At 43.6% G+C, this 15,476-nt stretch overlaps 1 protein-coding gene across 2 annotated transcripts in view; it reads right to left on the reverse strand.

The window, feature by feature from the left end:
* rnf144aa (ring finger protein 144aa) overlaps window positions 1-15,476 on the reverse strand; it is a 30,256-nt gene that overhangs the window by 8,563 nt on the left and 6,217 nt on the right. For both annotated transcript variants that reach the window (XM_018733915.2, XM_018733926.2), the window contains exons 2-5: window positions 5,669-5,819; window positions 4,260-4,364; window positions 2,235-2,295; window positions 496-712 (exon numbers count right to left, since the gene is read on the reverse strand). In XM_018733915.2, coding sequence (XP_018589431.1) covers window positions 496-712; window positions 2,235-2,295; window positions 4,260-4,364; window positions 5,669-5,803 — 518 coding nt within the window. In that variant the 5' untranslated portion in view covers window positions 5,804-5,819. The remainder of the gene's footprint in view (window positions 1-495; window positions 713-2,234; window positions 2,296-4,259; window positions 4,365-5,668; window positions 5,820-15,476) is intronic.

The raw sequence follows: 15,476 nt of genomic DNA on the forward strand, positions 1-15,476 counted from the left end.
TTTGTCCTTTTTTTTTTCCCCTCCCCAAAAGCAAGTCCTCACCCGTGATACATCTTGATGTTTTGTAATCATGAACACAGTCTACATACCACTCATAAGTCACAAAGGAGTAGCTCTCCTCTATATGGGGGGCATCACCATACACTTGAAGGTAGACTTTCAGTTTGGATAACTGGGAAAGAGTAATGAAATGATAATCACACACACAGTCCGAAACTGCTTATTCCAAGCGAGGTCGCGGCAAACCGGAGCCTAACCTGGCAACACATGGCGTAAGGCTGGAGGGGGAGGGGACACAACCCGAATGGGACTCCAGTCCGTCACAAGGCACCCCAAGCAGGACTCGAACCCCAGACCCACCAGAGAGCAGGACCCGGCCAAACCTGCTGCACCACTGCACCTTCCCCCCAAATGATGATAATAATAATAATAAGAACAAATATTTTATTTGAAAGAGGTGGAGAAGTACTGCTGTTAAGAGATTGCTGACTGCACCTTGTCTCCCTGGGCAGGAAGGCAGCGAGGGGTAGTCGCTCTGGGCATGGCTTGTCTGGGTGCCAGGCAGCCTTGCAGGCAGAACAGAACTGCAGGCCGCAGACGGCACACGAGACCAGCTGGGGGCGCTGGGCTGCTGCTTCAGTCTCTCCCAGCTGGCACACGGCCTGGCAGGACGAAGATGGGCACCAGGTCCGGCACGGGTCCAGCAGCACCTCTGAGAGACAATAGGGAAGGACGGGTGTTGGTTGGTTGGATGGTTGGGATGACACTCCCCCCCATGCCAACACGATTCACTCATGCTACTAAAAATGGAAGGTCACTGTTAAGGGCGTATATTCTGACGGTGCTCGGAGGGAGGAACAGGACCCACTCTCACCGGGCCAATCTGCACAGCCAATCTGGCCTTGTGTTCTTCCCTGGAAAGTCTTTTGACATCCAGCCACAAGCACCCTTCCCCTTTCCCCAGAACCAACATGACAGACCGCAGGATTTGTTTGGACTTCAGCTGTCATTCAAACAGGCTGCTCTGCACCCCAGATGGGTGTCTCTTCTCTAAATCACGTTCTTGAGATTATTTGCACTGTTTATTTATTTAGAAGCAAATGTGGCCATTAGTCCTTCCAATGGGCCTTCTCTTGGGTTACACAGCAGGAAGAGCGATGTCATCAAATAGCTGCTGGCATTATGAAACTACAAGTTGACTAAGATCTACAAAGTACTGTGGGGTCAAAGAACAAGTAACCCATCGAATCCAGAGTGAATGATTTTGTTTATATACTTTTACAACATTTACGCTGCAAGCTAGCGAACAGTACACCTGTACAGGACTCTAGTGCTCAACACTAATGGTTATTTACAGCAATAGTGTCAACAGGTTTCAGGAAGCTCAAGGACAATGTTTTTCATTCACAAAACACGTGAAACTTGCAGTTAATGGAAGGATAAGAATATAGCATGATCATAACAAAGTGTTTTCACAGATATAAGAAAAAAGATGCCAGGGTGAGAAAGGTTGAAGACTCAATATATTATAAAATATTCATAGTGAGAGACACATGCATGACTGCCCTTATTACCATCCAAACTGCTGGCAGGGTGGGCGTCATAGCAACAGACGCGGTTCCAGGTGGGAATTCATTCTGATCCGTTTCCACACAAGTTGCCAATTACCTCGTCTCCACGGTGATTCTCCGTGACGGTGTCATGACGATGCCAAAGATAGTCATCGGTACAATAAGGCAGTCCGTGGCTTGCTTGTCACGCGCTCGCCGTAAACGGTAACTAAGCAGAAGTGTCGACCATATATGGGACTAATCGTTACTATGAAAGTTATTCACCCACCTTCTTGATAACTGAATTTATCAAGCTGTCATTTTTGATGACAATATGGTTTCTGGAATGTCAAAATAAGGCATTTTCCCAATGACTGGTAATAACTGTGATAAAGAAATTATGCATTTTTATGGAGTTTTGTATTTGTGCAGTCTCATGAGTTAGATTAGCAGCACCACACTGCTTTGTGGCCATGAATCATCTTTTTAGCCACGCAGTGGGACTGAAGGCATTTTAAGAAATTATTCATGTTATTTCAAAAGGGGGGGGGAAACGTGAGGGTTCAAGCTTTCGGATGTGCAAACTAAAGCCCCCTTCACTGTCCCTGTCTTATGACCCGTGTCATTCGTTCGCAGGCCTCTTGCTCGTGCTGATGACCGTCTTTGAAGCTTCTGCCCACTTACCCCTTTCAAACTGCAGCTTCCTGTATCGCTGCATTATCTCGGCCGCCACCATGCACTCGATCTGGAGAAAGCAGCAGAGAGAGGCGTCAAACTCGTCCGCGATAAAGAACTCGAGTGAGAGGATGAAGCAATGTGAATGCATCCACAAAGAAACATGGCTTGAATGCCTGGCTGGTCATATTCCCTGAATATACGCATTCAGTCAGGATGCACGAGATAAAATGTTCAGGGTAAATGTAGAGTCGGCAGTTTAAAGAACAATTGCGAAGCCTGTATACTAGATCTAGGACAGATTTGGGCTGAATAGTTGGTTTCACGCCACCCTGATGAACTGCCAAACACTGGAGCCATGCTGTCCTGGGTTCAACCCCACCAAGAAGCCATGAAAAAGTAGAGCACCGAGCACATAAGCCCAGTACTTGGTGCATCATGATGGGTAACGCATGGTGAGGGTCCCAGCATTGAGTCACACCCCCTTGAATGGGTGTATCGTGTTAATGAAGCAGATCAGTATGGGTACAGTAGAATGAGGTTGTGATAAAGACTTCTTCAGTATACTGATCTTATCTAGAGGGAAGCGTTATTGGACATCAGTCTGTTTTAGAGATAAACTTCCAACGAACAGGGTCAAGTCTGAAGGCTCTCCTGCAGATCATTCACGTCAACTTTTACTCAACAACTAGTTTAAGACCTCATGGTAACGACATTTTAATCAAAAGGCCTCAACATCCCTAACCGGTGTTTAATTTAACTAAATCCTATTAGTTAATATGAATTACATATGTTGTATTTACTAGGGTGGTGCCAAGAGATGATTCTGGAAGACCTACCCAGTTCTGCCCAGGTAGAGATTTACCAAATGCCTCGAAACTCATTTCAAGCTCACAAGCTACAGCACTTCCTTGTCATTCTCACGACTCAAACGCTGAGAAATTTCAGAATCGACCTTGTGCATCATTGAAAAACTCAGAATAGCTCAGGAAGAAAAAAAAAAAAAAAACCTCAGAATAGCAGCCACGTTTCCTTCCGTGACTCATGGTGAAAAGGGTGCGAGAGCAGAAATTCAGGAATCCCAATAAAAAGCACTGGAAAAGAAATGCGAGCTACCTGACATTGTTGACGTTAATAAATGGTAATCTCCAGGCAGTCCCTCGACAAACTCGGCTGCTTCCTTCCATTGTCGCTAATCACTGTCAGTTTCAGACCGTTTGCCATCCAAATTAACTCTTTTCCTACAGTCTCTTTGACCTCTTAAATTTATATTGCTTCATAACTCCTAAATTTAGCAAATGCTTTCACTTGCAACAGGACATTTGCCTTTTCTCCGCTCGTCCTCAGTCTTGGCCCAGAGATGGTGGAATAACCTCCCTCTGTTCTTCAGAGCTGCTGAATCCTTTCCTTCTAATCAAAATGAGTTACAAATCTCATCTATTTCAGACACGTTTATGAACTGACCTTCTAAAAGTTACATGAATTAACGTTATTCTTTATCTATAAGCCTTCAATCTGAATATTACTTCTATAGGCAACTAACTTGAGTGATGTGTACCAGCAAAATGGTGGTTATTAAACAAACAAGCTGTGCTTTAGTAAGTGTGGTTCTTTATCTAAAGCTGCTGTGGAAGGCAGTTTTATCTACTGTCAACTGCATGTCACTTTGGAGAAGGATACATAAGAAATGTGTAAATCCATCCAATTTCAATAACTGCTTTTGTCCTGAGCAGGATGATAGTGTTTCGGAGCCTATCCTGGAAGTAAAGGGGAGGGGCGGGGTACACCCTGGATGGGACACCAGTCCATCGCAAGGTAGCCAGACTCACACAGACACGCTCAGCCATTCATACACTAAGGGCAATTCACTTGAAGTACATGTCTTTGGACTATGGGGGGACACCAGAGCACCCAGAAGAAACCCATGCAGACTTCACACATCACGTGTGCAACTGTGAGACACTGGGAGAAAAATACAAGAAATTTGGTAACAAGTCATGAAAGAGATCGTGACACAGGTATATGCTGCACTACCTCATTTTCTTGCAGATGTCCCCGTTTAGGGCAAGCCGAGTCCGGGCAGCTAATGGCCGTTTCGAGGCCCTCCTTGATCAGGAGCTCCACGTACTGCTTCAGGCACTACAGGAAATGGAAAAAAAAGCACTTTCATTTCCCACCATGGGGGAAAATTCAGAACAGCTGTAGTAAAGTCACTGCCAGTCGACTTCCTCCGCTTTGCAGTGAATACTGAGAAAGTCTCCCACTTACACAAACGGCATTTAAATTTCCATGCCAAATCACAGTAATACCAACGTCACTACCTTTTTCCCTAAGCAATTTCTTTTTACTGGAAAATCTAAGTTGGCGTTTTCAATTAATGTTCAAAATAAGGCTTCACGGCAAAACTAATATTCAGTAATATGTTTAATATGTTTAATAATAATATGTTTACTTCAACAGGTTTATATAGTTATTTAAAAAAATAATAATAAAAAAAAAAAACATTAAATAACCCTCAGCTTAATAGCCAGGTTATTGATTGTTATACTTGCTCTAGTGGTCGAGAAAAAGTAAAATACATTTAGTTTTTTTTCCCACTAACATTTCACGTTCTTCTTGTGAGTATAATGAAAATGTCGAACTAAGAATACATAAACACGCACTATAGTTCACGACAATATGGCTGCGCAGGCTTTGCCTAATGAAGTTGAAAATGTTCCGTCTTCACTCAGCTTAGATGTTATAGACTGTCAGACAGTGGAACAAGCTGCATTCTGGGGATGCAATAGCTGTTACTGTAAAAGCGGCGTGGTTGCTGTGGTTTTCGGGCTGCAGCAGTGAACAAGAAATGTGCAACGTGAAAGGAAACTGTCCTGCGGTTCGCTGACAAAATTTCAAACAGACTTCACTGTCCTACTCTGGTTTCTTCTCTTGATGTTGCATCACGCAGCTTTGGCCTTCTGTGCTTTGTGTACAATAAGGGTAATTGATAGTCATTTACCATTCATTTAGCTGACACTTTTTTCCACAGCGACTTACAGTGTCAAGGTTACAATTATTACAATTACAAGTTTACAATCATTTACCCATTTATACAGCTGAGTGATTTTCAGGGAGCATTTTCTAGGGTAAGTACATTGCTCAAGGGTACTACAACTGGCAGTGGGAATTGAACCTGCAACCTTTAGGTTTAAAGGCAGCAACACTAACCACTACGCTATCAACTGTCATAGTTTACTAGTATATAGAGCTATTTTTGCTATTGCTCTTAGTGGGCATGACAGTGTTACTCAATGTCACCTGTGTGTATAATTTAAGATTTTAAATAATAATAAAAAAATAAAAATAATTTAAAAAAAAAAATCTTGGAAGGGCCTGGAACAGACTGACCGCCACTCTGGACGAGTTTGGCTCCTCGGACAGACTGACCTGGTCATACTCACCAGCGTGCAGAAGACACATTGGCACTGGGAGATGGTGGTCATCTGCTCGAGGGGAAACTCCCCAAGGCACAGTTTGCAGGACACCAGTGGGTCCAGGGCCAAGTCCCAGGTGGGTCGGTACCTGGCCGTAGTCATGGCGCTCGCTGAAGCCCTGGTGGGGAGGAAAAAAAAAATAAAAATGATGTAACACCATAGGGTTACTATGTGTTGTCATGTGGTCTGACTGGTACATCTGGGTATGCTCAGTGAACGGAGAGTCGTTGCAAAAATCATGTCATCATTGGCCTGAAACACTTCTTTAATTGCAAATGTAAGTTTCTATATATTTTTTTTAAATGCATACCAAAATAAACAAGTGTTCAATAGCAAAGACACTACATTGACAATTACAAGTGTAATATAAAAGTGGTTAATGCAAGACAACTACAAAGATCAACACTTCCACAAAAAGAGGACTTTACTGGCAAACCTAAGAAATGATTAATAAAGACAAAACAAGAGGCATTTATGGCGACTACACACTTTTCAGGTAAAGATGCACATAAAATCTATTTTAAACTGTCACCGGATTGTGGACCAGTAGGCGTGACTCTTACTTTATTCAAAACACATGCATACAGTTACGCTGGTATTTTATTTAATTTTTTTTAACCAAGTGTCTCAGATTCAAGGAATTCTTTCCTAAAATTAAATTAATGTGAGGTAATGTGATAAATTTGCCCAAGTAAATCAGCCCTTGTTGCAAAACTGAGGCAAGTCGTGTTCGAAAGTAGCCCCGTCTGCGCCGAATTCCCAGATCCTCCCATGACGCACTACGGTTGAGTAACAAATCCGCCGCAGCGGAGACGAACCTTCTCCTGGTTGCTCGGCAAGTGAGCGATTAGTTCGGAGAGGGACAGAGTTGCCTTTCCTTCATGATCTATGCTTGCTCATCCTTCCCTCCTCGCGGTTCACGTGGTTTGAAAAAGAAAAAGCTCCATCTCAAAGCACAATTGATTCGTTTTCAGATCACGATGCATGATCCACCTTGCAGTGCCATCAAGACCATGTGCCACTTTCCCCCTGTGCCATTTCCACTTTACACACAAGGGCCTTGAACAGTGATATTCCGCACGTTTGAGGAGAGAGATGGCGGTGTAACTTCAGGGTGAAGCGTTTAGAAGAAGTGCTCCACAGCAATGGTACCTCTGACAATTCTCGACCAACGCTGCTAGGCAACGGACAACTGTGCCAGTGGGGAGCCTTCTTGGCGGGGCCCGAGAAACACCTCCCCTCAAATCCGTGGAAGAACCCAGAACTGCTGAAATAGACATTTGCTGCGAAGACATTTAGACAGTAAACATTTCCAGTGGAGCCATTTGAGGGTGGTGGGGGGAGCGTCAGGGTGCTGGACCACAGTATCATTAGACTGCTGGTTTAACAAACTACGCTCGCCTAAAGTGGGCTAGAACAAGTGCCGTTGTAGCTTGGCCCACTCGAGTGGCCAACGTTTGGAAAACAGAAACGAGAGCTCCCGTTTACCGCAACCACGCCACAACGTTATCCTTCGGCCACGCCGACCAGTCCTCTGACAAATAAACTAATTCTCCATCATTAGCGCGTGTACGGCGTAGATCTCCGGAGTCAGTGGCCGAGTCTGGGGAAGAAAAAAGGGCGATGGAGTGAAAACATTGAGGCGAGAATGGGTTGACAGGTTCACCAGCATGAGGAGATTTGAGTCTCGCCGAGAGCGTTAATGGTTGCGACACACGCTCGAATTCTCCGGAAAGGCCCAGTGAGGCAAGGCGTTGTGAGCGAGTGGGACCATCACCATCATCTTCCATTTCTTTTGTGTGTGTGTGTGTGTGTGAGAGAGAGACAGAGAGAGACTGATAGCTCAAGTACACCAAGTGCCAAGGTTGCACTTGGGAAACTTGACAAGAAGTTAATTTGGTAAAGGGATGTGTGTAAGTTACTGCATTATTCAGAGGATGATCCATTATGGCTTGGCAGGAAATCGACAATGGAAATTTCGAACGGCCGGGTTGTTCATGTTGTCTTCGTGACCGGCTTTTCGTTCCAAAATCAGCTTTGCCTTATAACTAAATGTACGTGCAAATGAACCTAAACTGCAATTAACATTAAAACGTCTGGCTCATTTTCAAGAGTTTGAGTCAAAACATCTAACTTTATTCATTTGGTTGATTCTCACAATGTCAAGGGACTTACAATTACTTGCCCATTCATGCAGCTGGGTAATATTTACTGGAGCTACTGCTGAACGTTACCACAAAAGTTGCGTTCGACTAACTGTACTGCAGATGCGAGTCGTTCTAATGGAAAATGAAGACAATGGCTCGGAAGGACAGAGGAACCCTACAGACCTCTTCAACTCCACCCAGATCGCCGCTCCTGTCACATTGCATGGGAATTTTTCCATGATTTCCCTCCAAAAATCTCCAGAATGGCTACAATGTTCGACAGAGGCAGGGGAAAGAAAAAAAGAAAGAAAAATAAAAAGCCAACATTGCCATCTTTCAATTCCACCTCTGAGGTGCTAAAACAAAGGGGGAAGAGGCCATACAGGTAACAGGACACCTAAAGCGGGCTGACATTGCAGCTTTCACCATAATTGCATAACGTTATAGCAAATTATTATATAAGCACTATTTATAACCTATCTAGGTTAACGTTGTCAGAACACTCGTCCGTTTTGGACGACCGGTCCTCAGAAGTCCCCAGGACCACAGCTTCCACGTCATTTTGCAAAAGGGCCAAGGGATTGAGAGGTTTTCTAGAGCTCTCCAAGGTGATCCCGTTTCTCAAAAACAAAGAGATCTTGACGCTTCAGCTTTCGAAGACGAAAGCAGCGACCTGAAAGAGGGTAAGTTCAGCAACACAGCTGCGGCTCCTACACTTCTTTTGGTGCAGCGTGCTGCACGACTCGAACCTGACACCGAGCAACAAAGACGACGAACAAACACATTTGGCTCTCAGAGGAGAGCCATGCTTCAAACGAATGACAGAGCAAAAGGAGAGAGAGAAGTTTCCATACAGCCGACCTGGAGAGCCTGGACGTTTTCCTGGACATTATGAGCTGTAAGGCAATATCTGCAAATCACTCGCAAACCATTAATAAGAATTCATTTTTTCATATTTGTATTTTTGCACAATTTTGTTGTTTCCATTAATGTACCACAGTGTGGACTGCTGTAAAAAGATTTTTTTGTGCTTTTCTTTAAGGCCGTAAAACTGCACTGAAGAGGTTTAATATAATAACTGTTACTGAATATAGTAATAATAATACATCCCAAACGTTATCTGGCTTCATCAAGCTATTGGAGACTATTGATCTTTATAATCTACTGCAAAGGAAATTAAATTAAAAAGAAACATCAAGGCAAATATTTTGTTACATCATTTTAAGAAGCAGATGGGCACTCATGATCTATAAGATTCTTGTAATCTCAGGTCACGGGACTTTTACTGACCACCATACCACACTGTGTATCACAATGTAGTATATTACTACACCCTGGAGGTGAACTGTTTGCAGTGAGACCAGTGACAATATTTGAAATTTTGTAAAGACACAATGATAAGTGACATTTGACATTTATTTATTTAGCAGACGCTTTTCTCCAAAGCAACTTCCAATGAACTCTGTGTAGTGTCATCAGCCCACACATCTTATTTACCAAGGTGACTTACACTGCTAGATACACTACTTACACTGGGTCACTCATCCATACATCAGTGGAACACACACTCTGTCACTCACGCACTATGGGGGAACCCGAACAGCGTGTCTTTGGACTGTGGGAGGAAACCAGAGCACCTGGAGGTAACCCACACAGACAAAGGGAGAACATGCAAACGCCACACAGACCGAGTAGGGATCGAACCCACGTCCTCTCACACCACCCAGGCACTTTGAGTTCCTTGCTGGGCTCTGCCGTGGCACCATAACACAAAAACATTTGTGTTCCACTCAGAAACTGGGGGGGGGGGGGGGGTATTTGGTCAATCATGAAACAAGCCCCCCCACCCACCCCCAAAAGGCACAACCATTGTCCAGAATACTCAGCTTAATTTGAGGAGACGACTACACAAAGTCCAACGCTCAAGCCTGAAGGTACCTTTCTTCAAAAAGGCAACCAATCAAAATGACAAATAAGAGTAAACCCACAGCTTATTAGGTGGGCAGCGCAGGGCACAGGATGACCAGACCAGACAGCGGCGAGCTCCCGGTTAGGCTGTTACAGCGGAATCCTGCACAGGGTCCCCTTGTCCTCCAGCAAGCGGGACAAAGCTCTCTCTTGTTCCTCGCACACTGTACCCTTGTTCGGCCACCGGGTACAAACAAGAGAGAAGCATTCATATTCACACATGTCACACAGAAGCCTGACCGAGTCGCTCAGTTATTTTTCCTGGCAACGGCCGCGGTGATTACAGGATCCGGAGCGCCCGGCGACGCGCGTCGTGACCGGTCTCAATTAACCGTAAACAAAGCGAGGCAATGTTAGGGACGAGCCAGCCTCAGGTCCTTTCGCTCGACATCCCCCCGCCGTCATTTCAGCTTCTTTAAAAACCGCGACGCGCTCTTCGCATTTCTGGGAGATGTATGTCGCTTCGGAGAAAAGCATCTGCTGAATGAATCAACGCAATTAATGGCTCTGTGAATTACAGCATCAAAACACTAATTCCCACGTAATTTATAAATGCATGTATAAATGTAAATCGGGAGTATAACGAAAGCTCTTTAATGACGACGCTGTATTGGTCACAGATTGAATTTTAAATTTAATTTGAAAATTACTCCAAACACAGATCTTCTACAGCTTTTAAACCAAGTTACTTATTTTCATACACTATGTGTACTTGACGTGAAGAAAACACACTGCGTTCCAAAACCCCCATCTTAAAAATGAAAACAAAACAAAAAAAATATATACTTATCACCAAAATTATTTTACATTTATCCAAGGTGACAATGCTACAAATACTATGGTAAACTCCCTACAATACTTCGCCCATCTGCACAGTAATGCAATGTAAAGATACATCGACACAGACAGGCACATACTGTGGGAAATTTGGAGTGTCGAATTTATCGGAAAGAGGTCATTCATACATTCATATAAAAAGGAAGCATCGCGGGTATCGGTGGCAGAAGTGGAAAAGAAACGTACCAAGTTCTGCCTCCGACCGTTTCAAAGTTGGATATAACTGGATGGAGAATGACCTTTCTCATTCATGCAGGCACAGTAAAGCCAGTCAAAGCGATGTCCTGCCAAAGGAGCAGATGTGACCACCGTACAGTCAAATCCACTGAGCTGCTCTGGAGTCAGATCCTATTTTTGACCCAGTGAACTATGCTTTGACCATATGCTTACGACTGCAGCAAAGCCCTCGGGGCCCATGGGGGCGATGAAGCATGAGCGACGGCTTCTTCCTGCCATTATCGGCGGGGTAGGATGTACCGCACCTCCTCTTCAACAGTCCCGTTTTGACGTTCTCCCTAAAATAAAGGCTCGTTAACATCCTCTTTCCATTGAAGCAATGTCACGTATCAGGGTGCTGGCTGTATCTGGGCCTAGATGAGAGAAATATAGCCAACATCCATATGAATTAGCAATAAAATGTGTAAAAAGCAGCACCAGCCCAAACGAAAATGGGCCAAGCACCGAGCGAATTTTGAGTCAGATTTCTCTTCCTTCACTAATTTGCGATTTTAATTTGATGAAGGAATTGGGGGGGGGGGTTTAAAAATCAATACTCAGGGCTGACGAAACGTTGCTTGGTTTTCACACAAGCAGCTTTAATTCAGTTTAGCAGCTACTGCTTTTAGTATATTTCTACAGGATTCTAATATTTCACCAGATTGGACATAATCACCTCTCCGTAGTAACACAGGAGGTTTATATGACCTGTCTGTGTCACATTTGAAAGCGAAAAGCATAAAATGGGCAGCAAACGTATACTGTTCTTACTGGATGACCCAAATAATGAGTGCGGAAGGACGGAAAGCGGTTTATTTTGGGCCGTTATCTTTATAGGCCTGGGGACCTCAGCTGCGTCGAGCAGCTGACAACTTCTGTCGTCCCCCGATACGGGATGGTTTATCGAGGATGCGAAACAGCTTTGCACCTCTCAGGTGTTTAAGAACGGGACAAAAATAATAAATGAATTAAAATCAGGTGCAGAAATCCATCAGGCATTGGAGCAGGGTGCAATAGGTGCCTCGTGCTCACGTTGTCCTGCTTTCTAAGCCTTTGCATTATTTATTTATTTGCAGTATTTCTTTTAAATTATTTAATTTAAGTCTAAATTTTTTCCTCACACCTGATGCTGTAACAGAGCTAAATATTTCTCAGGGTTTGTGTCTTTGGTTAGATATTTGGTAAAACGGGCAGGGGAAACTGAAAAAATTATATTTATTTAGCAATACTGGTGTGATGCTGAAATTGACATGATTGACTTTACCCACTTGTAGAGATTTGCTCCCAAGGTCACCCAAGTGACTGAGGTGACAGTAGTTATTAGTCTTGGATTTGATGAAAACATAGATGACAATTCACAACTGCTTCCACCCCAGAATGTCACAAAGCAACACATCCCCCCAATCTGAATAATTACAGTGTTATCTGATTTAAAAATAATAATAATAAAAAAACTAATAATAATAATTTGTAAATAAGCAAATTTGCATGAATTAAAAACACTGATGTCAGTCTCTGCACGAGAATGGCTTTTCCCACTAAGGCTTGCACAACATGAGGGAAAAAAGGCCAAATTAAATATTTAAAGTAACTTCAGAGCCTTCAAATAAATAAATAAATCGGCAAGGGCAGCATGTTTTTCGTGGGCTGTCATTGTCCTGGCAGAACAAAATGCCCCAAACCCAAATGATATGAAAAGGACTCTCTTAACACAGTTGTGATGAAGGCAACTCCAAGGTTAACAGGAGATCAGAGTTCAACACAGAATGTCTATATACGTCAAACATAGAAGACACTTGTAAAAACGGTATATTTCCTTTAGTCATATTAAGAGTGATCCTAAATCTCAGCCCAGTTTTTCTACCTCACTTGGTATCACAGCTGCTGGTAAAATTAAGTCTAATTCCACCTCACAACCTTTGCTATACTGCTCTTGTGACCATGTCTCTAATATCATTATCAATCTTTATCATAAGAGGTCAAAAGCAAGTACTTTCAGCCATTTAGTGCTCCCCAAACCAATCACATAAATATCCCTAGATGAATTTTGGAAACGTTTCTAAATCATTATTTAGCCGACACTTTTAAATGAAAATTGTCCAAGTGAAGTTAGTATTAGGTTTGTATTGTAATATACAGGTGGTCCCCGACTTACGATGGGGTTACTTTTCACAGAACCCATTGTAAGTGAAAAATATCGTAAATCGGAAATATATTTAATACACATCTCTGCCTGACAGACTGGGAGATGCAGATCGCTGCCGCTGCCCAGCATCACGAGAGAATATTGCTCTACATATTGTTGGCCCATGAAGAGGGAGGGAAAAAAAAAATTCAAAATTCCAAGAACGGTTTTTACTGAATCGTAAAGTCAAAAAATCCTAAGTCCAACCATCGAGAAGCATCTGCACTTAAGATTTACCCATTTGTCCAACTGCAGCAATTCAAAGAAAGTACCTTGATCAAGGGTACTACAGCAGGAGCAGTGACTCAAAGCAAGGTCCTAACCACAGTGCACTACACAAAAGCCAACCGTGAAACTGAAAGCCATTCAGGCAATTAAGGGGCTGCTTAGTGTAAAAAACAAGAGTGATAAAAGTAGACCAACACGTCTCAACCCAACTTTTCCTAATATGGTACTCTCTGAAGGCCTCTGAAAGAAAAAGCTACGACAGCCCTAATTCAAAACCTCAAAGTTCTATCATCGCACATCTCACACGCGTGCGCACACACAAACACATATACGCCAAAGCTGCTGCCCGAGTGGGCTCGCAGCGAGTCGGAGCCTAAACCGGCAACACAGGACATGGGGGGAGGGGACACATCCAGGATGGGACACCAGTCCACCACAAGGCACCCTAAGCAGGACTCGAACCCCAGGTCCACCAGAGAGCGGGTCCCAGCCAAACGCGCTCCGCCACTGTGCCCCGTGCCCTCCCACCATCACACATCTTTCACACTTAAATAACTTCCTTCTTGACCAGTTTGAGAGAGAACCACAAAGCAAAATTCAACAGAAACAATGGTACGCGCAGAAAAGGGGCGTTTTCAGTGCACGGTAAAAGATTTACACACAATCTTGCATTTACCACAAAAGCATCATCTGTTAGCAAATACAAACTGACTAATGAAAGACTTGCAATAAAGAAACAAAGCCCTTTTATTGTACATCTTTGCATATGGATCAAAGTGCATTGTGAGTGGGCTCTAATGCAAATGAAAACCCTGCGCAAACCCTATCGCCAGTTTGCAATTGGCCTTGTTGAGTTCCTGGAGCTGCACATTCAGCATGCATGCAACCCACCTCGCTCCTCCCCAGTGCTTTCTGACCACAATGGTCTCTACATTGTTTCTTTAGCCCCAAAAGCTGTATGTCAGCTCTTCGGGGCATTATGGAAGCCAAATGGAATGAGACTGGAATTGCGTGAACCACAATGAGTTTGCATCTTCTCCCTGTGTCTCTGTGGGTTTTCTCTAGGTGCTCTGGTTTCCTCCTACAATCCAAAGACATGCTGTTCAGGTTCACCAGTAGTGTGTGAGTGACAGAGAGAGAGTGTGTGTGTTCCACTGATGTATGGATGAGTGACCCAGGGTAAGTAGTGTATCTAGCAGTGTAAGTCACCTAGGTGAATACGGTGTGTGGGCTCATAATACTACATAGTATCCATTGGAAGTCACTTTGGAGAAAACATCTGATAAATAAATAAATAATGTAAATGTTTGTAAAACATGAGTCAGAAGCTATTCAGGAAACGGCATGATGATGGCAGCGTAAATGCCAAAATCATGAACAATTTCAAATCTGTCTGACTGCAAACATGCCGCAGAAACATCGAAATGGCAAGTGGGTACCAAAGCAGCGTACCCTGGTAAAGAGAGCAACTCAGTGGGGTGCTCTAAGACAGGCGGACAAGGTGGCCTTGTGCGAGGTCTCTGAGGCAGAGCGGGTCCCACCACCTGCTCTCCCCAGGTGGTGCCAACAGCGGGATGTCTGTTCTGGTGCCTTAGACCAGTACCATCCCTCTTCCTCCACCATCTCTGCCACGACCGTTGTGAGACGCACTCTGCACAAACGCTGCTTTTCACAACTTCCAACCCTTGCAGGCCAACAGGAAACAAGGGAGCTTGTTTCAAAGGCCACAGCTCTAGGTTATATAATACAAATGCAGACATGGTGCTGTGAAAGTGTAAAAAAAAATATATATATTCTCTGACTAGCATGAAACATTAAGAAACGAAACAGGGAACGTTCCGGAGTTCGTTCTTTCTAATAGCAGGCCTCCCACATGACATATGCCCTTCTTGGCACTTCAGCAGTGATGACAAAATTAGTAATGCAGGTTTACATATGGCTCCATTAAAGATCAGTCATGTGCCACAAACTGTGTAAATACTATGAAGGAAAACTTGGGGGGAAAAAAAAAAAATCTGCATTATTTAGCTTCACGTTGACGAATAATTACACAAACAGACACTGGTTTGATACCTGCTGCCCAGGTGCAGAATCATGCAGGATTGCTGGCGGTGTGTAAATCCAACACAAGGACTGGTCGTGCAACACTAACAAATCACCACTGTAAAAAAAAAAAAAAAAATATATATATTCG

This window comes from Scleropages formosus, chromosome 15, assembly GCF_900964775.1.
Source record: "Scleropages formosus chromosome 15, fSclFor1.1, whole genome shotgun sequence".
Taxonomy (NCBI): Eukaryota; Metazoa; Chordata; class Actinopteri; order Osteoglossiformes; family Osteoglossidae; genus Scleropages; species Scleropages formosus.